General features: G+C 35.1%; 8 protein-coding genes across 14 annotated transcripts; 6 read left to right on the top strand and 2 right to left on the bottom strand.

Moving 5' to 3' along the window:
* Positions 1–19: 19 nt before the first annotated feature.
* Positions 20–2,218, top strand: LOC117784348 (trifunctional enzyme subunit beta, mitochondrial). Of its 2 annotated transcripts, none has more exons than XM_034622058.1 (7): positions 20–179; positions 412–571; positions 687–861; positions 924–1,124; positions 1,184–1,358; positions 1,420–1,550; positions 1,645–2,218. In XM_034622058.1, exons 1-7 carry the CDS (start codon positions 116–118, stop codon positions 2,146–2,148), a joined length of 1,410 nt encoding a protein of 469 aa, XP_034477949.1. In that variant the 5' UTR covers positions 20–115; the 3' UTR covers positions 2,149–2,218. The 2 variants fall into 2 exon arrangements, with proteins under 2 accessions (XP_034477949.1, XP_034477948.1); XM_034622057.1 differs by having other exon boundaries at positions 1,420–1,592; positions 1,624–2,218.
* LOC117784350 (NADH dehydrogenase [ubiquinone] 1 alpha subcomplex assembly factor 3) lies at positions 2,210–3,134 on the bottom strand. The gene is made up of 3 exons (XM_034622059.1): positions 2,847–3,134; positions 2,570–2,768; positions 2,210–2,495 (listed from the first exon to the last, which is right to left on the bottom strand). The coding sequence occupies exons 1-3, from the start codon at positions 3,101–3,103 to the stop codon at positions 2,355–2,357; spliced, it is 597 nt and encodes a 198-aa protein (XP_034477950.1). The 5' UTR covers positions 3,104–3,134; the 3' UTR covers positions 2,210–2,354.
* Positions 3,135–3,618: 484 nt separating this feature from the next.
* Positions 3,619–6,151, top strand: LOC117784970 (ceramide phosphoethanolamine synthase). 2 transcript variants are annotated; one of them, XM_034622833.1, is made up of 2 exons: positions 3,619–3,852; positions 4,773–6,151. In XM_034622833.1, the coding sequence occupies exon 2, from the start codon at positions 4,828–4,830 to the stop codon at positions 5,956–5,958; it is 1,131 nt and encodes a 376-aa protein (XP_034478724.1). In that variant the 5' UTR covers positions 3,619–3,852; positions 4,773–4,827; the 3' UTR covers positions 5,959–6,151. The 2 variants fall into 2 exon arrangements, with proteins under 2 accessions (XP_034478724.1, XP_034478723.1); XM_034622832.1 differs by having other exon boundaries at positions 3,619–3,956.
* A 465-nt stretch (positions 6,152–6,616) lies between these two features.
* Positions 6,617–10,841, top strand: LOC117784463 (TAR DNA-binding protein 43). 5 transcript variants are annotated; one of them, XM_034622208.1, is made up of 7 exons: positions 6,643–6,974; positions 8,749–9,009; positions 9,079–9,389; positions 9,458–9,662; positions 9,723–10,357; positions 10,417–10,560; positions 10,632–10,841. In XM_034622208.1, the coding sequence occupies exons 2-7, from the start codon at positions 8,769–8,771 to the stop codon at positions 10,710–10,712; spliced, it is 1,617 nt and encodes a 538-aa protein (XP_034478099.1). In that variant the 5' UTR covers positions 6,643–6,974; positions 8,749–8,768; the 3' UTR covers positions 10,713–10,841. The 5 variants fall into 5 exon arrangements, with proteins under 5 accessions (XP_034478098.1, XP_034478097.1, XP_034478096.1 ...); XM_034622207.1 differs by having other exon boundaries at positions 6,617–6,706; positions 8,749–9,389; XM_034622206.1 differs by having other exon boundaries at positions 6,641–6,890; positions 8,749–9,389.
* Positions 10,842–11,360: 519 nt separating this feature from the next.
* LOC117785072 (benign gonial cell neoplasm protein) lies at positions 11,361–16,773 on the top strand. The gene is made up of 5 exons (XM_034622959.1): positions 11,361–12,852; positions 14,023–14,376; positions 14,811–15,791; positions 15,847–16,540; positions 16,615–16,773. Exons 1-5 carry the CDS (start codon positions 11,361–11,363, stop codon positions 16,748–16,750), a joined length of 3,657 nt encoding a protein of 1,218 aa, XP_034478850.1. The 3' UTR covers positions 16,751–16,773.
* LOC117785073 (partner of Y14 and mago) lies at positions 13,053–13,991 on the top strand. Its single transcript, XM_034622960.1, has one exon. It carries the CDS (start codon positions 13,121–13,123, stop codon positions 13,721–13,723), a length of 603 nt encoding a protein of 200 aa, XP_034478851.1. The 5' UTR covers positions 13,053–13,120; the 3' UTR covers positions 13,724–13,991.
* Positions 16,774–17,131: 358 nt separating the features above from the next.
* LOC117785153 (protein 60A) lies at positions 17,132–18,818 on the bottom strand. The gene has a single exon (XM_034623059.1). It carries the CDS (start codon positions 18,639–18,641, stop codon positions 17,283–17,285), a length of 1,359 nt encoding a protein of 452 aa, XP_034478950.1. The 5' UTR covers positions 18,642–18,818; the 3' UTR covers positions 17,132–17,282.
* A 636-nt stretch (positions 18,819–19,454) lies between these two features.
* Positions 19,455–27,139, top strand: LOC117782945 (calpain-A). Its single transcript, XM_034620056.1, has 13 exons — positions 19,455–19,567; positions 20,491–20,690; positions 21,462–21,638; positions 21,801–22,002; positions 22,068–22,197; positions 23,210–23,450; positions 23,513–24,148; positions 24,320–24,438; positions 25,843–25,885; positions 25,952–26,093; positions 26,156–26,365; positions 26,430–26,759; positions 26,822–27,139. Exons 2-13 carry the CDS (start codon positions 20,517–20,519, stop codon positions 26,905–26,907), a joined length of 2,490 nt encoding a protein of 829 aa, XP_034475947.1. The 5' UTR covers positions 19,455–19,567; positions 20,491–20,516; the 3' UTR covers positions 26,908–27,139.
* Positions 27,140–27,975: the final 836 nt, after the last annotated feature.

Below are 27,975 nucleotides of genomic sequence, written 5' to 3'. Positions count from 1 at the left end.
ATCGAAAATATGAATATCGATAATTTAATATGTTTTGTATCAACAACCCTATCTATGATCGATCGATCTTAATTCATTTATTATAGTTTCTTAAAACGAATAAAGTGCAAGAAAGATGAATTTCCGAATTATCCAAAGTAAAACAAATTACTTGAGTGCAACAAGTCTTTTTCGAAGACGTAAGTACCTTATTTTAGGCACATAACAGAAATACATGAATTCAAAGCATTTGACATATTGGGAAACTGAGTGACCAAAGTCCAACATCTTAAAGTTAACTTATGGACTTATGAGCAAATACATATATGAATATGTAAGCATATAGGTTTATGTGCTTACATTTACAAATGCAAATGGACAGTGTGAAAAGTGCATGCCAATATATTTAATCATAATTATTATTTCGCACAGTGGAGCACCGTCAATTGGCCACCCAAGTAGCCGCTCAACCCAAACGAAACAACAATGGCCAAAATATAGTGCTGGTTGACGGAGTTCGTACTCCTTTCCTGACATCGGGAACATCTTACTCGAATTTAATGCCCCATGAATTGGCCAGACATTCATTGCTGTAAGTTCAATTGGTTTAAACAGTTATTATTTATTTATTTTGTTCAAAGAATTACCTGATGAGCTATGTATGATTACATGTAGTAACAACTATTTATATCTTTTATTATCTGTAGATCACTATTGCAAAAAAGTCGCCTCGACAAGGAACTTATTGACTATATCGTCTATGGCAGCGTCATCCAGGAAGTGAAGACCTCCAATATTGCACGTGAGGCGGCACTTTCAGCTGGATTCAGTGATAAGACTCCGGCTCACACTGTGACAATGGCTTGCATCAGTTCCAATGCGGTAAGAGATCTATCATTAGATGATTACGCTGATCAATTTCATGTACACGTCAACATTTTCAGGCAATTACCACGGGCATGGGATTAATTGCCACGAACACATACGATGTGATTGTCGCTGGAGGCGTTGAGTTTATGTCGGATGTGCCAATTCGTCATTCCCGCAAGATGCGAGCACTCATGTTGAAGGCAAACAAGGCTAAATCATTGGGCCAACGTCTGTCTTTGCTGTCTACATTCAGACCTGGTTTCTTGGCACCCGAAGTATGTCAGAAACTCTTAACTTTAAAGTTGCCTCGTATTTATTGTTAATTACACTGCAGTTGCCGGCTGTCGCTGAGTTCTCATCTGGCGAGACCATGGGTCACTCTGCTGACAGGTTGGCCTCAGCTTTCAATGTCACACGCCGCGAGCAGGATGACTACGCATTAAGATCTCACACATTGGCAAAACAAGCACAGGAAAAGGGTTACTTTACGGATTTAGTGCCTTTCAAAGGTCTGTAAACAAATGTTTGTGTATGTCATTATCCTTAACTATCTAAAAATATTCTTACTAGTTCAAGGTGTTGACAAAGTGGTCGATAAGGACAACGGAATTCGCGTTTCCACTCCCGAAAGCCTTGCTAAGCTTAGACCAGCTTTCGTCAAACCCTACGGAACAATTACAGCAGCTAATGCTTCATTCCTGGTAATTATTACTATTTTACATTTATACAATTGCTTAATTATTTCCTGTTTAAATTTATATTTGATTTACAATGATTTCTTTTGAACTATTCCAGTCTGACGGTGCCTCAGCTTGTCTGGTTATGACAGAGGAGAAAGCCAAGGAGCTGGGCCTGAAGCCCAAAGCATTCTTACGTGATTTTCTCTATGTATCTCAAGATCCTGTTAATCAATTGCTTTTGGGCCCTGCCTATGGTATACCCAAATTGTTGAAAAAAGTGGGACTTGGTCTAAAAGATATTGATACGTGGGAAATTCATGAAGCTTTTGCCGGTCAAATTGTGGCCAACCTGAAAGCCTTAGACTCGGAATGGTTCTGCAAAACATATCTGGGCCTTAACGAAAAGGTCGGCACTCCAGACTTATCCAAGTGGAACAACTGGGGTGGTTCCCTATCAATTGGCCATCCATTTGCTGCCACGGGAGTCCGTCTCTGCATGCACACCGCAAATCGACTTGTCCGTGAAGATGGCAAATTTGGTGTTGTTGCCGCGTGTGCAGCTGGTGGACAAGGTGTCGCCATGCTTATCGAGCGTTATCCAGGTGCAAATGCCGACTGAAAATCTAAAAATATCGTGCTACTCTATTATTAGCAATTACAACTAAATAAATACATTTTAATACATTTTACACAGGCGTTTTTTCTATATTTGGGGAAAAATATGTTGTACAATTAGCAACACTTTAACAACATAAATATTAAATATATAAAAATATTTTCCTTTTGTCTACATGCAATTAAGTACTTAACAATATAAGCGTATATTTATTCGGTTTCATAAAGTTGTTGACGTTTTAATTTCGATTGCAGAACATCGTTTTCATTATAAGCAATGTGTACGGGTGGGATTAGAGCACAAGCCACCATTCTACCCTCTGCATTTAAGAAATTAAACGTTGCACACGCCTTTAAATATAGATAGAAAAAAAACGAAATGTTAGTTATGGTCATACCAAATGATCAAAAATAGGACTTGTCACCTGTTCTGTTCGTAGAACCTCGACGTTTATTCTGTACTTCTTCATGAATTCAATAATTCGCCTGGAAAGAACCGCTGTGGGACTTTGATCACCAATTCCAATGATCAGAACATCAATTTTTGGCTCTAATGTTGGAAAAAGACTTAAGCTTTCTTCATTTATATCTTCATAGGAGTTTACGTTCCAAGAGAGCACAGATCTGAAATGTTCGATATTCTTGAACACAATGTTTAAGTTAAATGGTAAATGCACACATTAAATTTCTACTTCTACTCACCTGGGAAAAACTGAAATGGGTCCCAGCAAGACCATATTGTTGTTAAGCCGGAAGCCATACTGACTATAGCCGGTAACCATTAATCCATTGTCGGTTTCAGTGTTAAATATTGAAACTTTCGTTTTGCCATCGTAATCGTATGCCTTGCTCAATCCCGTCGCTGTCGTAGAGATCGCCTGTCGACGTACCAAAGACTGAGACAAGATCGGCACTCGAGAAGCTCTAAATGCCACAGATTTTAATGTTTGTATAATCATCGTAGTTATTTGTTTCTCAATTTGTTGTGTAAAAATAAGCGATGAGCAAAACTCATATCCTATTGATGATTGTGAAGTTGCTTCTGAGCTATCGTCTTCAAATCGATACACTGATGCAGCGTTGCCAATAATCGGCCGTTAAAATAGGATGCCTTTGAAAAAATTAATATAAGGAAAATAGGGAAAAATAAAATAAAAAATGCTAAAAAAGGCTAAGCTTCAATAGACCAATAATTTATTTAAATTGAATTTAAAAAACTTTGAAAATTCCCAATATCCGATAAATTAGGATTACTTGGCATCAGTGGACTGATGTATCGTGTTGGATATACTTCCCAAAAGCTAAGTTAAAAACAAAGTCAAATTGAAGATGATGTTGTATTCTGTTTTAAACCTCATGAAAATTTATAAGTGGAAACGTGCTAGCAAGTGTAATCGAATATTAAATATATCGCACATTTTATTTACAATCGATAAGATTTCTTAGCACTCATTCACTACAATCGATTAAATCATAGTATAATTATAATATTGTTGTATTTTTCACATATGTAAAAACATATTAAAAAGTAATACTGTTGTTATCCATTGCGTCGAAAAGTTAGTTACCGGCATACAGTTGGACGGGCATGCTTTTATACACATACCGAAATATAAAGAAAGCAAAACATTAACGCGAATTACCAGTTGCACCAAATAAATACATACATGTGTACATGCTCATATGTACATATATGTATGATCATATGGTATATACATACAAATGTAGGATAAATTATCACTTAAACAAATAGTTTAACGAAACGAGATGAAATGTGTATTTATAAATATTAATAAGTGTGTCACTTTGGTAGTAAGTAACAAAAGTTTCTAATTGTTATTGTATTCTATTAAGATTTCTATCGTTCATCTATTGCTGAGTAACGTTGTGTTTGTATGAATAAAAGCATTCACATATGTATGTAAATATATGTCCAAACACACGTATTTATTAAAATGGACACAAGCATACAAATACATAATATGTGTGGATGGCCATAAATATGATCGTTAATTGATTATTATTAGCTGGACAGTAGACTACAGAATACTACAGTATATGTTAGAAGTTTCTGCTTTGACGGCAAGTACGTTCTCATAACTTAATATGTAAATAATTTCGGTGTGAAGCCTTAAATAAACACTACTTATATAAATTTGATATATGTACACTAGTATGTATGTAATTGTGAATTAATATATGTGGATGAATATATATTCATATGTGGAATGCGGTTTTATTATTATTAATCTTGCACAACTGCGTTCATTCCCAAGGAAAACTCCCTTGATTGACTTCGAGACTAAAATAAACAGACCAAACATTCATTTTTGTATGTATGCGAATATTTAAAAAGTTTGCACGGCAGTTTGCACGGCAGTGTTAAAATTAAGTGTACGAATAAATGTTGATACTTTGCCCTGGGTCAGATTTTCCTATACCAGAGACGAAATACATACCCAAATTTTGATAAGAAAGTCTGAATATTGTCATGCTTTTTAGCGTTAGAAAGAAAAAAGATTAGTACAAAATATATATTCAATTTTCTGATAAAAACTACATAACTACAAACCTAAACCGAAACATTTTTTTAATATGTATTTTTCATTTTAATTTTTCTCTTATTAGCTATTTGCTGAAATCTCGAAGAACTTATAGATGATATCTACCTCACGGCGAGAAAATGATTGGGCCGAGTTCACAAATAAGCAAAATATTATTAACACTATTGTTTTTGTTAATAATATTTTACGTGTTTATGGATATTGAGCTCTATTTGCGTATTCATAATTATGTAATCAACCGAAATTATCATATGAATACTTCGACATCAATAGTAATAACCTCGGAGCCAACAAATTCACCATCCGATCCGATCCAAAACCTCAAGCTTCCCACCGTTGAGAAAGAGCAGTCATATGAAGGAAATACGTGGATATCGTGTGATATAAATCCACTATGTCATATAACAGTGAAAGCAATACTCCTGGATCATACCAATCATTATATATTCGCACCGTTAGCCACAATATTTGACAATGTGGTTGGAATCTCACGTTCTACATTTATTACGCCAAACATGATATCGTTTTTCCACGTGGGAGTCGCCTGTGTGTCGGGAAAACTTGTAGCATCCGATAGCCTGGGATATAGACGACTGGGCGTACTACTCTTTCAGATCCGTACATTTTTGGATGACTTGGATGGCCATGTTGCACGCGTCAAGAAGAATATTCGTGGCGAACGCTCAGAGATTGGCACATCTGGTTATTACGTTGACGGTCTTTGCGATGGACTTGGCTGTATTGCGCTAATCTTGGGCATGTTCTTTTACCTGAAAAATAACCCACCTCGTCGAGGTTACTCAATAATTCCAATGACCGATTCCAAATCAGAGCCACCAACAATGATCCCCAAAATGAAAGCAACCACCCGGAAAGTGACGAAAAACGTCATCAGCTATACGGGACAACTTTTGTTAAGCTCTACCGCATGGAATCGTTATATTGCAGTTTACCAAACGATGTTGGAACGGGAGGATGTCAGTAGCAGTCAGTACCAGTGCCAGAATTATGTATTCAAGTCAACGTTGTTTTTCTGTGTCGCATGGATGTGGCGCGTTGTCAACGTACATGCCTTGCTCCATTGCGTTTTGCTTGGTATCTTCTGTGACAAGCTGTGGGACTTTCTGAGAGCGATTCGTTACAGTGGATATATAATATTACTAGTTGCCATTTGCTTAACAGAAATGCACATATTGGAGGCCCAGAACTATATTTTTAATTCAGCAGCGTGTAGTAATATTTCACTGTGATTTTACCTTTATTACGAAAAATACAATAATATTTTTGTAGTGAAGATCAACAACGCCTTTTATATATGTATGTATAACCTGTATCAATAATTTTTAATTGTGTTTGTGTACATATAATATTATATTGTGACTGTTAGGGTGAATATTGTAGTATGTATCTTTGAAATATATATAATCTCATATTTGCATACATGTTACTCGCAGATTGTCTTCTAACCTATTGCCACACTTGGTACATTTGCACCATTTAGGTACATTTTTACATATTGGGACACTTTTCCAAACGGTGCACTTTTTAAACAGTGGTAAGCAGCATATTACACTTTTGTCAAAAAAGTACCAAAGACAATTGGGACTTTGCTTTCTTTTAAGAGACATGAGCAAAGTTATTACAAAAGTTGCAGTCAAGTTCGCTCCAATAGAAAACTTGTAATGTGTGATTCAACGGGGTGTTTATTTTTTTGTAGAAAAACTCAAATATAGCGTCGCTCATCGATTGAAATTTTGATTCTATAATGCATCGCTCATCGATAGGTGTTTCTTATATCGATTACCAACCAAATGATAAGCACCACAGCTTTTATCGATTGTCATCCCTATCATGCCGTGTTGATTTTAGAACATATCGCTTATCGATTTGATTTTTTATATCGACTCTTGGCCATCCCTAATTATGCATACAGAAAATTTTATCTTACAAGGAGAAAATGGTGTATTTTACGAAAACAAATTTAATTAAAGCGAAATTGTAAATATTCTTTATATTTATTACGCACTTATTAAAAAGTGGATGTGCATATTGACTTGGCGTGTGTTGTGACGAGAATCGAGCGTGAAAAGAAAAGTGACTTCAATTTCTGGTTCTGACTGTGTGTGAATCTTGTGAGAGAGCGAGCGTATAAAGGATATATACATACAACATAAAATATTACGTGTGTGAGCTGTTAAAGAAAACATACATACATTTATTGAAGGCATTACATCTGTAGTGTTACAACTAACCCCTTATTAATAGTGTAAGAATTGTTGTATAACCTTTTAGGAGACCCCCCAGTCGCCAATCAATCAACCAATTTTTTGTTTTTAGGTATTACAATACTTTTTGCAGAATGTATACTTTAGTACATATGTACATACATACATAAGTGCATGCATACATAAGACTGTGGTTATGTATGTAAAAACATGCCTTATCAAATTTAAGCATGCACTTGCATACTTATATACCACATGTATGTATGTGTGTGTGTTAATTTTAATAATGTAATTTTAATAAAATGTATATACATACATATCTACATCGTATTGTTTGGGTACATCTGCTTATGAAGGGGACTCCTTAACTAGTAAATTTTTGTATTAGTTTCGATTATTTATTAGTTTAAATTTATTTTCTAAGCCCATGTGGCTGGAGTTTGCCACCTTTTATACATAATAATATTTCAATTTATAGTCCAGAATATTTTTCAGATTTCGATGGCCTGGTATTTACAAAAGTCGATATAGCCATAAAAATTTGGAAAAATGCGAATGTTTTATGACAAAACGACTAAATGGCTAAATCGTCTTGTTGATAATGGAAGCAGAAAATATTAAATATTTAGAAATTATACAGTTTTTTATTGAACCATTTTCAATGGGTACACATATACACACATAAATCAACAGAAAGTAAATGTAAAATAAACAATTGAATAATAGTTTGGTGCACTAATAAGGAAATATCCCCAATAGTCTCCTATTTTATGGTCCATTTAAAAAATAATCAATAAAGTGTTAAGGAGTAAAAAATTTATGAAATAGTGTTGCCATTCGGTTCGATTAAAAAACGCTATATTGCGCATATCTCGAGCAGTTTGGCGCATTTATCGACCGTTTATACGCACGTAGCGAGCTTACCGCTTATATCGAATTTTTATTAAGTACTTACACAAAATAAACAAACAACAATGTTGCGAATGTTTAAGGAAACTTCAACAATATATATTAATATTATTATCACCTACACATCGTTTAATCCTTGATGTCAGCACTTGTATGTATTTTCTTGAATTTCCATCAGTTTGAGAATGTATATGACTGGGTTAGATTTGGATGAAATGTATTACTAATGAAAGACGTATAATCTACCTCGACCAGGTAAACGATAATGGAATGTATTTGTTTATTGGAAGATCTATGAGTATATGTATGTGTATATGTATTTGCGTATGTGTGTGTATGTGTATACATATTTGAATATTGTGTGTGTAAATAAACTTGTGTATAAATTTTTATCTATAACTGAATCCTTTTCATATATATATATTTTTTTATATACCACAAATGACTGCAAATATTTGTAACTGGCAGCAGACAGTAGCTGAAATGAAAATGTATTTAATTCTTTATATATCTTTAAATATGTCTGAATATTATTAGTTTCGACTTAAGAAAAATTTTCCGATGCAAACCTAATGTATCTACACGTTTCATTTTCTACAGTGTGTTTGCAATTTTCAAAATTGTACCCATAAGTAATTTTTGCAGTCTTATTTTCATTTGAATATTACTGAAAATTGTTTTTTTTTTTATGAAAACACGTATTTAATTTTTTTTTTTTTGTAGTTACATTTTGAAAGCAATGTGTGAGCAATTTGAAGCTGAGTGAGTGCATTAATTGTTTAAATAAGAGTTTGCAATAATAGGAGTATATCAGAGCGATTCTTTTATTGATTGAATGGTTTAGACAACGCAATCTTACATTTTTAAATTTTTAATGCTAATGTTATATTATATACAATTTTGTAGAGTTTGGATAAAAAGCCAAAATGGATTTCGTTCAAGTATCCGAGGAGGAGGGTGATGAACCCATTGAACTTCCTGCAGAAGAAGATGGAACGTTGCTGCTGTCAACCCTACAAGCCCAGTTTCCTGGCTCGTGCGGACTTAAATATAGGAATATCGATACCCAAGCCGTGCGTGGTGTTCGCTCAAACGAGGGCAGACTGTTTCCACCAAGCGTCGAGTCGGGTTGGGGAGAAGATATCTACTTTTGTGTGTTTCCAAAAGGTATACCAAATAACAGAAGCTCTCCGGCACAGATCGACAGTCCTTATCGCCCCATATTGCCTCCCATAGAGAACAAACGTAAGAGCGATGATAACTTGGAGAATTCAACGGCCAAAACGAAACGTATTGAAACACGATTACGATGCACGGATTTGATTGTCCTAGGACTCGCATGGAAAACTACAGAAGACAGTTTACGGGAATACTTTGAGAGTTACGGCGAAGTGCTTATGGCGCAGATTAAGAAAGATGTCAAGTCCGGTCAGTCGAAGGGATTTGGATTCGTACGCTTTGGTTCATATGAAGCACAAATGCGTGTACTCTCCAATCGGCATCTCATCGATGGCCGATGGTGTGAAGTCAAAGTGCCAAATTCAAAGGTGTAGTAAACAAAAGTCACGAATTTTCAGATTAATAAAAGTTCTTTTTATTTTTCATTAATTTAAAGGGTATGGGCCATCAAGTGCCATGTAAGGTATTTGTTGGTCGTTGCACAGAGGACATCAACTCAGATGATCTACGTGATTATTTTTCAAAATTTGGCGAGGTGACAGATGTTTTCATTCCACGTCCATTTCGGGCGTTTAGCTTTGTCACATTTCTCGATCCAGACGTAGCCCAATCTCTCTGTGGAGAGGATCATATAATTAAAGGTAAGTCATATATATATTTATAGATATTACTTGATATGATCTTGACTTTATTCTCAATAGGAGTGTCGGTTCACGTTTCGAATGCTGCACCCAAAGCTGAACAGAGTCGAAGCCATCAAGGACAAAATTACAGCTACAACTCGGGGAATAATTTCGGGATGCATTCGTATCATCCGCAAGGGGGGAACCACATGAGCTCGGGCCGAAGCGGACATCACAGAGGTAATAACCAACACAATGCACACGGAGGTGATAACACTGCAATCGGCAATAGTCACAGCAACATGGGCAGTGGTGGCTACGGAATGGGTGGCAATAATTTTGGCGGAAATATGGGTGGGGGTTACACAAATAGCAGTAATCACAATAGTGGCGGGAACATGAACCGTCAAGACGGTGGTGGTATCCCCTATAATAGGCAAAATAATTTTCACGGCATGAACCAGCCGCACAATGGCAACGTAGGCAGTGGCGGTTGGATGAACAGGGGACATTTGGATATGCCGAACCTACAGGCTTTAGGCATTAATTCGCAAGGATCCAACTCTTCAAATCAAGGGCAAAACATGAACAACCCTTTAGGCGTCGGACTTAATTTAAACTCATTGCCGATGAACCCTGCTTTGGTTGCTGCTGCGTTGAATCAGTGGAGCCTTCTTGGCAATCAGCTGCAAAATCAAAACCAGGACCAGCAGGCAAGCCTTCTATACACTATCATTGTTTCAAACAAAAAACTCTTTCAGTTACTTCTCAGGGAGGCAATTTTTTATCATGGATGGCTCAAAACGGCGGGCATTCCAATGCTTGCAACATTAACAACTCTGGCAGAAACAAAGGATCAAACAACTCTGGCTCCGGCGGCATGAACAAAGGCGATAACTCTTCTAATGATCAACAGGTTAGCTTGTTAAATCTGAATATAAAGTTTAAAATGCGATCTAACATATTATTTTCACTTGAACATTACAGAACGGCTGCCCTCCTGGAAACTCATGGTCAAATCAAAGCAGTGGCTCCCAAAATTCTGTGGACAAATCAAATTTTCTTTAAACTTTTCAATTGAAAACACTACTTTACCAATTTGGTACTAAAGAATGAATCTTATTGATTCAACTGAAATATTTGTAGCTATTCCTACCTTCTTATGTGTATATATAAATACAAATATGTCAAAATATACCCAATTTGTGTTCTTTCTTTCTTGTTATCCAAACTTTGTTTGCTTAATGTCGCGTTATTTTGCTGTTCTCGTGGTAAAGTACAAGGACAACATCTCGTACTACCCTCGTGCCACATCTGTTAAAAGAAGTAAAATAAAAACCATCGAAACACCGATTGATGCTTTTTTGACGAAGTAAAATAAATCGAAATTCATGAAACTTGTATTCTAAATATTGGTTTATTGTATATATATATAAATTTTTGTAATATCATACATGCTATTGTGAAGATTGTTAATTAATCATAGCCATACCCACACTCTACTTTTCCAAATTTTTTAAATTTATTTGGCAAATCGATGATTTTCAAAAAAAATTCGCAATTATTTTAATAGTGGCGTCCCACATGAGCAATATAATTTCTTTTGTGTTCCATTTCATCGTTCCGTTAGCAACTATGACCTGATGATTTGACTGTAACGGAATGTCAATCAATTTCTGGTGTAGCGTCAGTTTTGAAATAGCTTCAAGTTCAGCAATGGATCAAACAATTCAAAATAAATTTATACCACAGCAATTGCTTTATTTTATTGCTGGTCGGCGTTGCTGCTTACAATTTGCCTGCAGTTTCCGCACACAAGATCACAATAAATTTACAGAATGCGCACATTCTCTAGGCTTACGTTCGCAATACGTTGTTAGTGACGGCCAAGGATGCATGAAGATATTCAAACAGTCTTGCCGCCACTATTTGGAAAAGCCCAAAACGCTGGCACTGTCTCAGTCAACTGTAATGGCAATGTCATCATTACTGCCAAACACAGTCGTTTTTGGAAGAGATGAGCTACAAATGTCAGCGGAATTCATTAGCCTGAAGATTCCGTCGCTACATGTTCCGATGGCGGCAGTTCGGCCGCCAGCACCACGACTTAAATCGGAGAAACATCGTGAATTTTTAAATAGGATTCCAAGCTTCGCATGCCTAAGTGACATACTGACCTCAATTTACTCACATCGCGTTTTTGTTTTTAAAGCTGAACTTTATGCGGATAAATCGTTGCTATTTCCAATCATCATTTTAGAGGATTCTGAATTCAAAAAGTCCAACTTGAAGATCATCTGCGTCGAGCGGGAGAATATTGTCGCCAGCTATAATAGCGGCAGATTGGCTGACTTTTTAGGTGAAAATGTTGGCGAAACTGTTGGCATAGAAGTGCCACAACACAGTTGTCTTAGCTCCAACACGCATATTGTGTTCACAACTGCCAAATACTTTCTACGCTCATTGATCAACAAGAGCCCAAGGAATCTGAATAACATAAGTCACTTTCTGGTGAACGATGTACATCTACACGATCCATACACTGACATCTTATTGTGCGAATTGAAAAAGGCGTTGACTGTTAACCAGAATCTAAGAATCATACTGCTTTCACAAGGATGCGATTCACAACAATTTATCGCGTTCTTTGGCGAAGGCACTGAATTCACTGCAAATCAAACTTGCCCATCATCAAACCTTCAGATTTCTTATATTGAAGACGTTCAAAATCGTATTAGTACAGCCAAAATTTATAAAGGCTTGGAAATTTACAAGAAGAGACCACAAATCTTCAGAAATAAAAGCGTGAGAAATGAGCAACTTGATAAATGCCTGCAGGTCTATGAAGAGCTTGGAACCGATACGGCTATTCGTCTATTTCTTTACTCGGTCAACTACGAATTCTCTCCTATAAACTATCAGCACTCGTTTACTGGAAAAACGGCCATTAATATTGCCGTAAAGTTGAATAATATCAACCATCTGCGTTTGCTCCTGTACATGGGTGCCAATCCATACCTCATCGATAATCACCACGAAAATGCTATATATATTGCTAACTCAAGAGGTTTCACCGAATGTGCTGATATCCTTAATAATTACAGTCGTCATGGTTTTGTTTATAAGAATGCAAAACCCGAATTTGTTGATTATGATGTTATAATTGATATTATCTATCTTTTATGCGCTAAGACCGACTTCCCACCAGGTAAGACATTTTAAAATAATTATTTTTCCGAGTGTAAGTTTATTACTTAAATTATTTATATATTATACGTTTGTTATAAAGAGTAAACAATTCGATAACAATATTTGTAAGCTTTTCACGAACTCTTAATTTTTTTACGTGTATACATATACAAGCATATCCGATAAAATTGGACCATCTCCATGTATATCGATACATTATCGCATTCACATTAGAATCCTATTTTGGATGAAAACGAGACTGGCTTTTGCATTTCATAAAAAAAAAAATGAGCACGTATTTGGAGAGTGATAAGGGCAAATTTATTCCGGCAACTAAGCGTCCGGATGGCACATGGCGCAAGGCACGTCGAGTCAAAGATGGTTATGTGCCGCAGGAGGAAGTGCCATTATATGAAAGCAAGGGCAAACAATTCGTTGCCCAGAGACAAACTGGCGTGCCGCCAGGCATGTGTCCGCTTGTAGCGGCCGAACTCAAGAAGGCGCACGAGAAGAAGGAGAGGGCAAAAGTGCAGAAGGTGGAGAGGCAAACAACGGGAACAGCAGCAACAACAACAGCAACGTCAACAACAACAACTGCAGCAAAAGCGACAACAGCAGCGCCATCTATAGCAAAGAATAAGAATGATCGTGATATATCCGCCTTATCCAGTACATTGGATGATGCACTCAAACTAACTGATGCCGATGAAGTGGATATTGCCAAACAAATCAAGAAATTGCGCAAGAAAATACGCGAAATTGAGCAAATCGAAAGTAAAATGCAAGCTGGCGACGTCAATAAGCTGGACAAGGATCAACTAGACAAGGTGAAAAAGAAACCGGAAATTTTAAAGCAGTTGCGAAAATTGGAGGAGACTCCGCTCACATAATATTGTGTGTGTTTCTTGTGTTACATTAATATCCTCATTTAAATTGCCTATCTCATCTTATCGTACAATTGTCTGTTAAATAGTTTTAATGGTTTTAATTTAAGGCAGCCCTATAATAATTATAATATATGAATGTAATTCTGTGTACTCATGTAAATGTATTTTCATTCTGTTTAAGCCAACAGCAGGGCTCTGATAATATGTTTTTAATTAAGATTCAAAGATATAAATTAAATGAAATAAACCACTGCAGCAGTTCAAACATCAATTACTCCACTCATATTAATTATTATTTTCAGGAAACATATTAATCATTTTGCCAACTTACTATCACATGGTTAAACTAAACTATATGTTGTTAATACACTTGATAATTGGCAATTTGCGATCCTTTGCCACGTATGTGTTGCATGATGACATGAACATGGAGTATTTGCACTCATTAATTAACGCTGACGCTAATACCATTAAGATAGTTTTGGCCACTGGCATTATTGAGTCACTGCATCTTCCAGTCTCATTTAAATACTTGATAGACACTGCGTGCGAGAGGAAGATTTGGTATGATGGTCGCATTTGCAGCACTGTGGATGCAATCGAATGGGTCGCCAAAGATTGCCTCTTGAGGAGAATCAATATTTTAAACACTGAAGGTTCGTTTCAACTTTGTTTTATTTTTAATCTAATCTTAATTTGGCATGGTTTATAATAGTTATGAGCTAAAAGAAATCAAATCTTAAAAATGGTATATTTGTACGGAGTGTCCTGAAACAATAAACTATTGTTTTTAATTTTTTCGTCTAATTTGATAAAAAAATATTTTAATTAGATTTGATTTTTATCTATAATCAGATATTGATTATATTAGTAATTTTTCAATTTTTATTTTAAAAATTTTAATGCACACAGTAAAATCCCACAGAATGTATTTTAGTATGTTTGAATACTTGGATTGAATTCAAAAGTAAATTAAATTTACCCATTAAAAATGGGTAATTTTTAAATTTGTTGATCCAAATCAATTATATAATTATTTAAAAATTATAATCGTTAAATTACTGTCGAATATATATTTCATTTCTTTCAGTTTCAACCGATTGTCAGTGCTTTCGTTTAATGCCAAAAGATACTTACCAAAAGCTGCAGGAGACAGGATTGCCGGCATTGCAGACAATGCATTTGGATAAAATCTGTTTGATTGTCAAGTTACTGTCTCCGAATACGATAATAAGTGAATATCTATCGTATACCATTGCACCGCCTCCGTATATTAACATACATCAGACTGTGCAGTTTTTAAAGAAGATTGACGTGCTGGATGATTCGGAGGATGTTACTTGGTTGGGATGTCGCCTGGTGGACATACCTATATCTTGCCAACTGGGACGTACTTTAATCTTTGGCATTCTACTACAATGCCTGGATCCCATCTTGACCATTGTGAGCTCATTGTGCACCGCTGATCCACTCAGCATTCCTTTGAACGAAGACATTGATTCTTTATGGGATCGGTTTACAATCTATATACAAAACTGCATTAAAGGCGAACGTAATCGTTTAGCGGCAGATCAGTTTTCGGATCACTTTGTATTCTTACGTCTCTTTGACGAATGGCAAAACCGATTGAAGAACAATATTCCATCATTATACCTCACCGATGAGCACGAATTTATGCTGAATGGCCTAATGGAGCAATTAAATTGTACTCGTTCTAAGATCCTTAGTGCATTGCGAGCTGTAAATTTGGTACAATGCCAAGGCCCGTTGAGTACACAAAGCGTCAGCTCCAAATCGAATAATTGGCCATTGGTTAAAGCCGCCTTAACGGGCGGCATGTATCCAAACATTTGTGCTGTGGACCAAAGAAATGGAACCAGATGCATAAAATCAGCTTACTCCATGGAAATAAGTCTGCATCCCAACACTGTGATCCGTGACTTCTTGGAACCATTAAATATATCTGCCCAAGGCGTCTTGAATGGATCGCAGTGGATCGTGTGTAGCAAACAAAGAGACAACATTAAATATGCAACAATAGTTCTTCCTCTGTCGGTCGCTTTATTTGCTGGTAAGTCCATTCTTTTCTTTTGTTTCTTCACATGACGCTATTTTCTGTGTTGCAGGCTCCACTAATTTGGGATCTGGGCAGATTTTGGAGATTCAGCCGTCACCAAACGATGACAATATACATTTCTTTATAGATGAATGGATTTGGATGGTTGCATCTAAATCCAATTACGAACCTGTGATGAAAGCCCGCGAACATTTCTTCAGATTCTACCAATATCTCTTAATGAACTGCAGCGATGCACAAAAATGGCGTGGAGATTCATCGATTATAGAACAGTATCTTTTACTCGTCGAATCGTTCGCTTCCATGTTTGCCAATGAAGACTACGAGGCCGGCTTTAAAAAGTGCCCACAAATCGGTTTTAAGCCACTTGCAAAGCTACCAAATAATTATTTGCTGAGTATTAATACGCACTTTATTTGGCCGCGTCAAATCGATGATAAATCTGCCCTAACACAGCGCCAGAATATTGCCGAAAACTATTTACACATTGCCGAAAAGCAATATTTTTTGCTTTACACACAAGAGAGTTCCAGTAATTTTTATCAAAATGTTGATGCATCGTATATTGAGAGTGTGATTGGAAAATTTGTCAGACCCATCGAGTCTCCGAACAGACATATATATGTAATTTTGTATTCTAAAGATCCAGATGTATGTTTAAGCATCAGTCGTGTTAAAATTCAGAAAGGCGAAATCATCTTTAAGGAATATTTCAGAAATGTTCTGCCAGTATACGAAATTTTGTAAGTATATGGTATATATTAAATACTATTTTTATCAATTGATGAACTCTAATCTTGTATCTATTGCTTTTCAGGGAAGGATGTGCATCTTTAAAGTTGAATGCGCCCAGTTTTGAGGGTCGTCTTTTGTCGTCGCTCATCGACAAACGAGTTGGAAACGTGATCATGGATTTATTTGCTTTCCGACACCGTTGGGTGCACAATAAATAATACTTTATATATTTTTCATTTAATAATTTTACAAAATGTTCGAGAAATTGAAATTGAATTGAGAACATTGAAAATATTAGTATATCTTAACATACCATTTAATTAAGTATAATCTCCAAACACATTGAAGTAAATTTTTTTTACTATTTTTTTTTTATAAACATAAAATGTTTATTTTATGTATATTTCGCTGTAAAATGCATTTAAATGCAGAGAATGGCCAGCAATTATATCAAAAATATTAGTATAACTATATAATTATGTATAAGCTCCAAACACATTGAATTTAAGTACATTTTTGTGGTTGTTTATGTTTAAAGCTTAAACATTGATATATATTTAATGTATATTTCGTTGTAAAATGTAATTGAATGCTGAGAATTGCAAGACGTACAATACTTTTGGTTTATTACTACAGAAAATATTCGACATTATTACAGAAAATGACATGGTACACACATAGATTATGTATTAATAATTATGAGACTATGATATTACATATAAAGAAAATATATGCATATGTTTATGTTTATTAATGGCACCCGCAGGATTTGACAATCATATTTCGATACTTTTTCAAGTTGACATTCTCGTCGTTGAGATGATATAGGACTGGCAGAGCGCCTAATCGCGTTGGAGCACAGCATGGTTTGGGCACCTTTTTGGGTTCCAGGAGATGCACAAGTGTTTGGACAATGGCGTGATTGGTGGCATTCATATGTGCGTTAAGTGGAAAATTGCATTCTCCGCTGCAATAGAAGGCGCCATAACCCTCTGGAGCGATGATCCAGTCGTGCCAGCCCAAATCTTTGAAATCAATGTAAAGTGTTTGCATTTGACAGCTTCGGGTATTTTCTGAGGGTGAGTTGTCAAAAAATGGATGATAAGGCGCCGACTTCTTCTTCTTGCGCTGATGTAAAGTGCTGCGTTTTGTCCTCTTCTGCGAACTGTGCGATGTGGATTTAATGAGCTCCGGTCCTCTAAAGAAACCAATCATAAAGGGCTGATACTCATCATCCGCCTTGACACGACGATGTGTCAGTCCAATGTCGTCCAGTTTGATTTCCCTATCTGGCTTGTTCAGAGCATGTGCACCAATATAAATGCCATGATTTTCTCTTGCATTTATTAGCCAATCATGCAACGCTTCTGTAACATTGAGTTCCAGCCAGCCGACATAGTCACCCGTGGTATTGACCGACGATAATGGTTCCATTGTATTCTGGGCCGATCCTGACGAGCTAATTGCATAGACTGTCACGGTGAATTGTTTGTTGGTTGTCAACCATTTGCCCTCATTGGAGTTCTGATAGATACGCAGCTCAGCCATCATTAGATAGTTGTCATTGGGAATGTTAGACACATCGAACCATAATCTCCGACCATGTTCGTGACGCATTTCCTCCACATTGTGATTACGTTTGTTGAGGAACGTCATGATGATGTCGCTCTCATCTATCGCACGCTTGTCCAGATCTGTAATGAAATTCTGTTCGTTTCCGTTTTCATTGTCGTTGTCGTTTTCATCTGCATCACGTTTGGTCCGTTTGTGATCATTATCGCGATCATTATCGCGATCATTATCATTGGAAAGTCCTTCCTCTGCCGTAATGCGATGATAGACGTCGAGCAGAAATTTCGGCGCCGATTTTCGCAGTGATAATCCATGATTTTTGTGATGCATTGGACGATCGGCAATGCCCAAGAATTCCAGTATCTCATATGATACATCCAATTTGTCGTCGTCGTTGAGCACACGTTCCATGACGGTCTGATCCTTACCATTATCTATGTAAATCCCTGACTGTGTCGAATGCGTATATGGCACAATAAAAATTATTGAAATTGAAATTAGCCAAAGTGATGGCAAAAATACCGCAGATCTTGTCATCTTGTTGTATATTTTTATTTAGCTATAAATAAACGTTTCGAGCGAAGAGCATCTGCGTTTTCTTAAACTTGGTATGTTCTTTCAATTGTTTAAATGCCAATCTTGAATTGTGCAGTTATTTATGTGTACATTGAAAATTCCTACACACTTGTGTTAAGTTTGTTGTATGTATCTTAATCTCATGGATGCATTTTAGGGTTGTCGAAATATCACTGATCGCATAGACAGTGCTGCCAACTTCTTAGAGCAAAAAATATCTTAATCTCATGGATGCATTTTTCTTGAGCACAGTCTCTCACAGGTTGGCAGCTCTTACACCAAGATCGTTGTGTAAGGAATTGAAACTCCAGAGCGAACTATTTTAGTTTAATCGTAATCAATAAACTACAATCAATGAATTTGTGAAATTAAATTCTTAAGTTACAGTTTTATAATTTAAATTAAATTTATTTTTTTGTTTTATAATTTAACTCTGTAAGCATATCATTTGCTTATAATAATAAAGCAGCTACGCACGGTGAGCATATTTTAAAAACATGTGCTTATAAAAGTACAAATCATTAAACAAATTTAACTTGGCGCTTATGACAGGTAATCGAACTATAGTGAACTGATGCCTTATCGACTATCGATTATTTTGTTAGTGACCGCGTCAGCTGATGAGAAAATACATACATATATGTATATGTGTGTTCATAACTACAAATGTAGTTGTCAACATGCTATAAAATAGCAAGCAGCACATTCATTAGAAATTTTGTTGAGCACAGGCGAAAGTTCGAAAATTCTTTTAGTGAGTAACTACAGAGCATTGGTGAATGTTGGTTATTTTCAAATTTAAGCACATATGTACATGTGATTGCAAATACACGTATTTTGTTAGTTTAGTGTGTGTGAAGTGGAATATCGTTTATTCAATCAACAAGGTTTATATTAAAATTGAATTATATATATTATAAATAGACTTTTGTCTGTTATTGACATACATCCGCAAATACGTATGTATGTGCGTGCATACATATACAAACATTCTTTTAATTGTTGTTATTAAACCAGTTCGCAATTGAATTTCGTTTTAGAAATATTAATGAATTTAAACATTTTTGCTTATACGTTTGTCAATTGTATAAAATGAAACTTGTTTAGAAATATACTTACATGTAGGGAAAGCGATATGTATTAAATGTGTATGCTAATTAAACAACACAAAATCGGTGCCTAAATAAATGTATATACAATAATATTTGATTTTGATGCTGTTAAGCATACAAATATGTATTTAAATGACACATACATCTTCATACATATGTTTGTATGTTATTTGAAATGATGTCACCATCAACTTGAATATACATATGTTCATCTGCTATGTACATATGTAACATTATAAAGAATAATTTCTAGGTGGAAATGGCGCCCCATGACAGACTTTTATTTATGAAATGATGGAACCCTTTAAATCAAAAAACTTCACTTTTAAACCTAAATATCTTTAAGTACATTAAGTAAAACATCAATTTTGTAATGCATGTAAATATTAAATTTAGGATTAATATTTCATACAACTTGAATAGATTTAAGTAAATACATTTAATCTAATTGAGAAGCCCTCATTGCGTGACTTGAAGTAGTTTAAACGTCTGTAGATATTTATGAATACATATCACCCAAGATAATTAAAACATCATTTCCCACGGGACAAATTTTATAGTTGGATAATGTGCATGATGTCAACACATTCTTTTTAATGCCCAATGAGGTCAAATGGGATGATGTTTATTAAAAACATTAGACTAACAGAGACCTCAACTTTAAGTTATTAACTTGAAATTATTAAATGTTCTTTTAGGCTTTCCAACTGCAAAAGAATTCAAAATGGATGAACTCAAAGGATTCTTAAGAACGGCCGGTCAGGAGTTTCTGAATGCGGCTGGCGAAGCGGCGATGGGTGCAGCAAAGGATGTTGTTGGATCGGTTATAAATGAGATATTTATTAAGAAAGAGGCCGACACAAAGCGAATACTGCCGAGTATTAAGAACATGCGAGTTGTAAGTGCGAATACCTTAACTAATACTATTTTATAATATAAGTACACACTACAGTCATATAATCAAACATATATACATACATTTACACTTTACTTTTGCCAAAAAAAACCTAATGTTCAAATAAAAAACAAAGCAACCCTTGCAAAATGAAGTAGCTGCATTTAATGGTAATGTAAGTACTTCAGTTGACAGTGCCTTTTGCAAGTATACAGTCGTGACAGCTCTTTTACATGCATTTACACTTTAATTTTGTTATTCAAATGTTTCATTTTAAACTAAGCGACCCTTGCAAAATGAAGTAGCTGTATTTAATGGCAATGTAAGTAATTACTTTGCAAGGATAACTCGTTGTCGTCATACTTTCCTAATTGTTTGTGTCTGTGCTTGTGTGTTTTTACTGTGTCTTGCACTCCAGTGTACAATGTTTAGGTTGTTGTCTTACATTTTATTTCTTTTCCAATTTACAATACATATTTTCAACCAATATCTTATGTAAAATATGTCCAAATATTTAGATATTCATTTCAGATTTAAAAAAAAAAAAACCGAAATACAGTCAAGTAAATGTTTTCACAAAATTGAAATATCACATATTTTATATTGTTTTTTTTTTCGTTTATTATAGTTAGAACAAGTTAAAACGAAGCAATAAAATGCATATATTTTAAAATAATAAACAAATATGTGAATTTTTTTCTTGGAAAAACAATAACTTGATCAACTGTATTACGTCTTTCTAAACAGATTTGAATAACAATAATGTCTTTTTAGTTGGGCGAAAACAATGCCAATCTTGGATACCAGGCGGATGTGCAGGACTATGAGGCACTGTTAAACAACTGTCTGATGAACGGATCTCTATTCGAGGATCCACTTTTTCCGGCTAGTAATGAATCTCTCATGTTTTCTCGTCGTCCAGATCGTCTAATCGAATGGCTGCGTCCTCACGTGAGTATTATTTTTATATGTTTGTTAAGAATTTAAAATAAGATTAAGTTGAAATGAAATATTTAAAACAAAACATATGTGAATTGAATTTAAAACTGAAAAGAAAAAAGATTTTAAAATTCTTATTATCGTATTTATCATATTTACCTTGACAATTTCCAGGAAATTGTTGACAATCCTCAGTTCTTTGTGGAAGGATACTCAAGATTTGATGTGCAACAGGGCGAACTCGGGGATTGTTGGCTTTTGGCTGCTACAGCAAATCTAACACAAGAATCGAATCTGTTTTTCCGAGTTATTCCACCGGAACAAAGTTTTGAAGAGAACTATGCTGGAATTTTTCATTTTCGCTTTTGGCAATACGGTGAGATTTTATTAAAAATATTTCAATAATTCTTGACTTTATAAGTTCCATTTTAAACTAAACAGGCAAATGGGTGGACGTTATTATTGATGACCGTCTGCCGACTTATCGTGGCGAACTTCTCTATATGCATTCGGCAGAGAAAAATGAATTCTGGAGTGCGCTTTTGGAGAAAGTTATGCCAAATGTCAGACCGTAACCGAAGAAACAACTTCAAACTGTAAACAACTTCAAACTGTGATCAAAACTAAACCGATTTTCAAGCGGAATGTCATTTTGGTCTTGATTTTGCCCCATAATTCATTCTGTATTCAAATTTTGTTCATTAAGAAAATTTAATTATTTTCGACCAAGATTCGATTTTGATGCTAAGGGTCCCCCCTTTGAAATTTTGAAAATTGAAAATTTTAAATCTCAAGTTTTCACTTTTAATCAACTCCTTATATCGTAATTAGTATAAAACAACACTTTAAACTTGATTCTGAGACCTTTCATTTTTTTGTAAAAAATCATGTGAAATTGAACAAAAATTTGGACTTGTAAAGTGGTTAAATCCGCAGTCTGACCAACTTAAAACTGTCATAACTTGATCAAAACTAAACCGATTTTCAAGCGGAATGTCATTTTGGTCTTGATTTTGCCCCATAATTCATTCTGTATTCAAATTTTGTTCATTTAGAAAATTTAATTATTTTCGACCAAGATTCGATTTTGATGCTAAGGGTCCCCCCTTTGAAATTTTGAAAATTGAAAATTTTAAATCTCAAGTTTTCACTTTTAATCAACTCCTTATATCGTAATTAGTATAAAACAACACTTTAAACTTGATTCTGAGACCTTTCATTTTTTTGTAAAAAATCATGTGAAATTGAACAAAAATTTGGACTTTTAAAGTGGTTAAATCCGCAGTCTGACCAACTTCAAACTGTCATAACTTGATCAAAACTAAACCGATTTTCAAGCGGAATGTCATTTTGATCATGATTTGGCCTCTAAAAACATTCTGCATTCAAATATTTTTTAATTCGTTAAAAAATTTTTTTTGCTTTAGGTCTAGCTATTTATTTCGATGTCATAAAACATTTAAAAATATTTCCAAATTGATGTGTTGTACCGCTACGTACCGTTACTGATACCGAAACCGAAAGACAAAAACTGAAATAGGCCCTTTTACCGTAACCTATATTTGCTTTGTCCTGCTTTGTAGACTTCATGGATCTTATGAGGCCCTCAAGGGAGGAACCACATGCGAAGCCATGGAAGACTTTACTGGAGGTGTTAGTGAATGGTATGATCTAAAGGAATCACCAGAAAACCTGTTTACCATTCTCCAGAAAGCTGCAGAACGTAGCTCCATGATGGGATGTTCAATTGAAGCGGATCCCAACGTGTTGGAGGCTGAAACACCGCAGGGATTAATTCGTGGACACGCCTACTCTATTACAAAGGTTATAACTTAATACATACTACAACTGAAGTGCTGGAGATATATATCATTTGTTATCTGCAGGTTTGCTTTATTGACATTGTCACGCCAAATCGGCAAGGAAAGATTCCAATGATACGCATGCGAAACCCTTGGGGAAATGAAGCCGAGTGGAACGGACCTTGGAGCGATAGTTCTCCGGAATGGCGATACATTCCCGAGGAACAGAAGCAGGAAATTGGCCTGACATTTGACAGAGATGGAGAGTTCTGGATGTCATTCCAAGACTTCATGTCACATTTTGATCGTGTTGAGATTTGCAATTTGTCACCAGACTCGTTCTCTCAAAAGAGCGCCGAGGATTATCAGAACAGTGGCAAACGTAAATGGGAGATGTCCATGTATGAGGGCGAATGGACTCCGGGAGTGACAGCAGGTGGTTGCCGAAACTTCTTGGACACGTTCTGGCATAATCCTCAGTACATTATTACCTTGGTGGACCCAGACGAACAGGACGAGGAGGGACACTGTACAGTTATTGTGGCCTTAATGCAGAAGAATCGCAGATCGAAGCGCAATATGGGAATGGAGTGTCTAACAATTGGATTTGCTATTTATAGCCTAACTGATCATGATCTGCAGAATCGTCCTCAAGGAATCAATTTCTTCAAGTACAAGTCTTCAGTTGGACGATCGCCGCACTTTATAAACACTCGAGAAGTACTTATTCCTTAACCAATAATGAAAAGTTATCTTCGGCACGCCGAAGATTTGATACCCTTGCAGAGCCCTGTAATTTTTTTAGTTTATTTTACGCGAAATATCCTCTGCATGGGTAGACAAATAATATTTCATTATATTAAAATTTTTATTACTTTTTTTTATTCATAGGTTTGCGCTCGGTTTAAATTGCCTCCAGGCCATTATCTTATTGTGCCGTCGACTTTCGATCCAAATGAGGAAGGCGAATTCATCATTCGAGTCTTTTCCGAAACTAAAAATAATATGGAGTGCGTATACAATGCAAATGAAGCAGAGTTTGTATATTAGATCTAATTCGGCAGCTGATTTCATTATCAATTTTAAAATTTATACGAAAATATGCCATATGCAAGGGGTGGGTATGTGAATACATAATTGTTTGTACCTTTGTGCATGTGTATTAGCTAACTCTTAATATCTAGTATACCTGTGGGAAAATAAAACAGCAGTATTGTTAAACTCGTAATAAAAGCAACGCTATAATCTAAAATAATTTACGTTTAGTCTAACAAGCTCTCATTCTCATCTCAATGTTATTTCTTTTGCATCCTCATGACAAATCAATAAGTTGAAAGGGTAATTATTTACTTTGTTTGGGTTCAATAATTCTCTCTCTAAAATGTCAATCGTGGCTGGTTCTCTGTGTAAGCAAACTAACATGTTAAAGTAACAGTACCGGGTTTATAAGACAGCTAAAGCGGATTTAATCCAAAGGTCGTCTTATTTTAAGTGCTTATAGTTGTCACTACGTTAAATATTTTCTTGTTTTTCTTAAAAAAAGTGAATATAATGTCACTTATGATAACCAACTTAAGCTGCCGTATAAACTTGGCAATAGTTGTGAGTAATGCCCAGCAAAAAGTTTGGAATGCACGTGTATGTGTAAAACTTGCACTGTAAACAAATTATTCGCTCACTCTCAGCACTCTTTCGGTCTCTCTCTCGCTCTCTCTCTCTCTCTCTCTCTCTGACTCTATCTTGTTATACGGCGAGCTACTTGTTTGTTGTCATTCGTTTGGCATTAAGGGCATTCCATATGAATTAGTCATATTAATCACTAATCGTTACCTTAACAATTAAAATGATTACTAACCACAATTAAATGTAAAATAGATCTAAATAATATAATTATGGATGGTATTATTTTACCCACAGGTGTTACATGAGAAACTTTGTTATATTTTATGGTACATTCCATTTGTTAGAATTAAATAGTTGAATTATAATCCCCTTATTGGTAGAAACTTAGAAAGTTTTTTTTGTTATTTTAAAATTCTGGTAAGAACTGAATTATAAATTCAAAATTGGTGTAGATTTTAAAAAGTTTCCATTTAATATAACCTAATATGAACATTATATTATATACTTAAATTACAAACTATAATATAAAGAAAAATCTAGTCTGTTTTGGCTATATGTATTACAAAATCATTATTTAATGGATTCAAGTAAATGATAAATTATAATTTATGCTGTATATCAACTTATTACAAATTCCCCTAATCTATTGTACGTATAATTAAAATGTTCGAATGTATAATACAATTGCTATTTATATATTAAATGCAATATTAAAGCCAGACTCACACAGTTTAATTAAACCAAGTATTTCATACATTTTCCAAATCATATTTCCCCTCACTTTCATATAGAGAGAATGATGATCATGTTGGTTACGGAGATCATTCCGATAAGGTAAGTAAATCCCTAGACAGCAATAAATTATTATGTGTCAGAACATAAGTTTTAATTTTCTCTTAGGTATTGCCGGTAATACCATCGCCAAGACCCACTGATCCACAAAAGGACAGCTTACGGCGATTATTTGACAGCATTGCTGGAAAAGATATGGAAGTAGACTGGATGGAGTTGAAAATGATTCTGGATCACTCTATGAAAGATGGTGAGCCTAAAATTCAAATAAGTATATCTTTAAAATATCTAAAAATCTCTTTAAAATTTTAGATTTGCCAAAACCAGTTGAGTATAGTCGATTTACAGCGAACAATGCATTTGAAACTCAGGCAGGCATGGGAGAAGAATCTGGAAATGCCTGTGGCTTACTTTCCCTGTTATGTGGACCATTCTTGAAGGGTACTCCCTTCGAAGAACAGCTGGGAATGAATGATCAGTCTAATAAAAGGCTAATAGATGACAATCCATCAGGCAATAGAGGTATTTTATCAAGGGAAAAAATTACACCCAAAAATATCTTTGATGTAATATTTATGATCTGTAGCCATAGTGGATGAGACCCATGGATTTTCCAAAGATGTTTGCCGTTCCATGGTGGCCATGTTGGATGCTGACAAGTCCGGCAAACTTGGTTTTGAGGAATTTGAGGCATTATTATCGGATATCGCCAAATGGAAGGCTATCTTTAAAACCTACGATACAGAGAATTCCGGTCGAATTCCCGGCTTTCAGCTCCGCGAAGCTCTACAATCAGCTGGTTACCATTTAAACAATCGTGTTCTCAATGCCTTGGGTCATCGATATGGATCGAGAGATGGCAAGATTGCATTTGACGACTTTCTCATGTGTGCGGTTAAAATAAAGACATATATTGGTACAGTAAAAAGAGCTTTATAAGAAATCATTTTTAATTTTCATATTTTTGCAAATTTACAGAAATATTTAAGGAAAGAGACACCGAAAAGAACGAAACTGCCACTTTCACTTTAGAGGAATGGATTGAACGGACAATATATTCCTAACTGCATTCAACAAATTACCAGCTCCCTAAATATAAACTATTTTTGCATTTCATTTGTAATTGCCTCCATCTACTGGTTGTAAGAATCCTATTGATATTCATAAACAGTTATATTAGTGTTGGCCTTGATAATGTTGGTTGGTTTTCATATTCATGCGTAGCTTTTGTTATTACAATATTTGTCATAGTTTAATGTCGATCAATAAAATTACAAAATATACTTTATGTATACTATTCTTTAATGATTCTTGTTTAAATATTAGCCAATTGTTATTTAATTTTTTTGTTAGAAATATATTATAAAATAATTGCTCCATCTAAAGAAAAATAGCATATAATTTGTTTCTTTTCGATTTTGAAAAATATTAAGTTGCGGTAGCATTATTAAAAAGAATCTTCTAGAGAGAACGGGTTGCCAATAAAAATCAAGTCTGAATTACGTGGTTCCATTTGAGTTATGTAAGCAAATCGTATATAATTGTCATATTAAACTAAAAAAGAAAGGGTTTTTTACTCGCCGCCGTTGGTGTTGGTCTTTTGGTACGTATCCTGAACAGCTTACATTACGAAATGAGTCATAATACTTTAACTGCTTGCAGACAAATGTGAGTGGTGTTCCAATTTGGAATCCCAAGGATGACTCGAGGCAGTATGATGAGCAGACAAATGTGGAACTCCGTCAGCACCTGGTTAACACAGCGTTTTTAATGACCAATTTTTTTGCGACAAAAAGATTAGATCAAACGGAAATAAAAAAGCTGGAAAATTGTATCTTTCATTGGAGCTCTCGAAAAGAAATTTTGGCACAAGATGACACCCAATATGCTGCATTCGAGCAAGAACGCAAAAGTCTCGATTTTCAAAATATAATTAACGAAAATGAGGACTTTCTATTAACTATTGAAATGATTTTGAATTTCTATTCATCTTTAGAAGCTATATCAAATTGTTTTGCTTGATTTGATTCTGTATAGGTCTTTTAAAATAAGAAATACAATTATTTAATTTTTATAGAGTGGTGATAATTAAATTGTGACAAAAAAGACTAGTACAACAATAAGTGTTATTT

The sequence above is a fragment of the Drosophila innubila genome (assembly GCF_004354385.1).
Source record: "Drosophila innubila isolate TH190305 chromosome 2R unlocalized genomic scaffold, UK_Dinn_1.0 1_C_2R, whole genome shotgun sequence".
Classification (NCBI taxonomy): Eukaryota; Metazoa; Arthropoda; class Insecta; order Diptera; family Drosophilidae; genus Drosophila; species Drosophila innubila.
The sequence above is the reverse complement of the archived record's forward strand: the minus strand, read 5'-3'. Positions and strand labels throughout refer to the sequence as shown.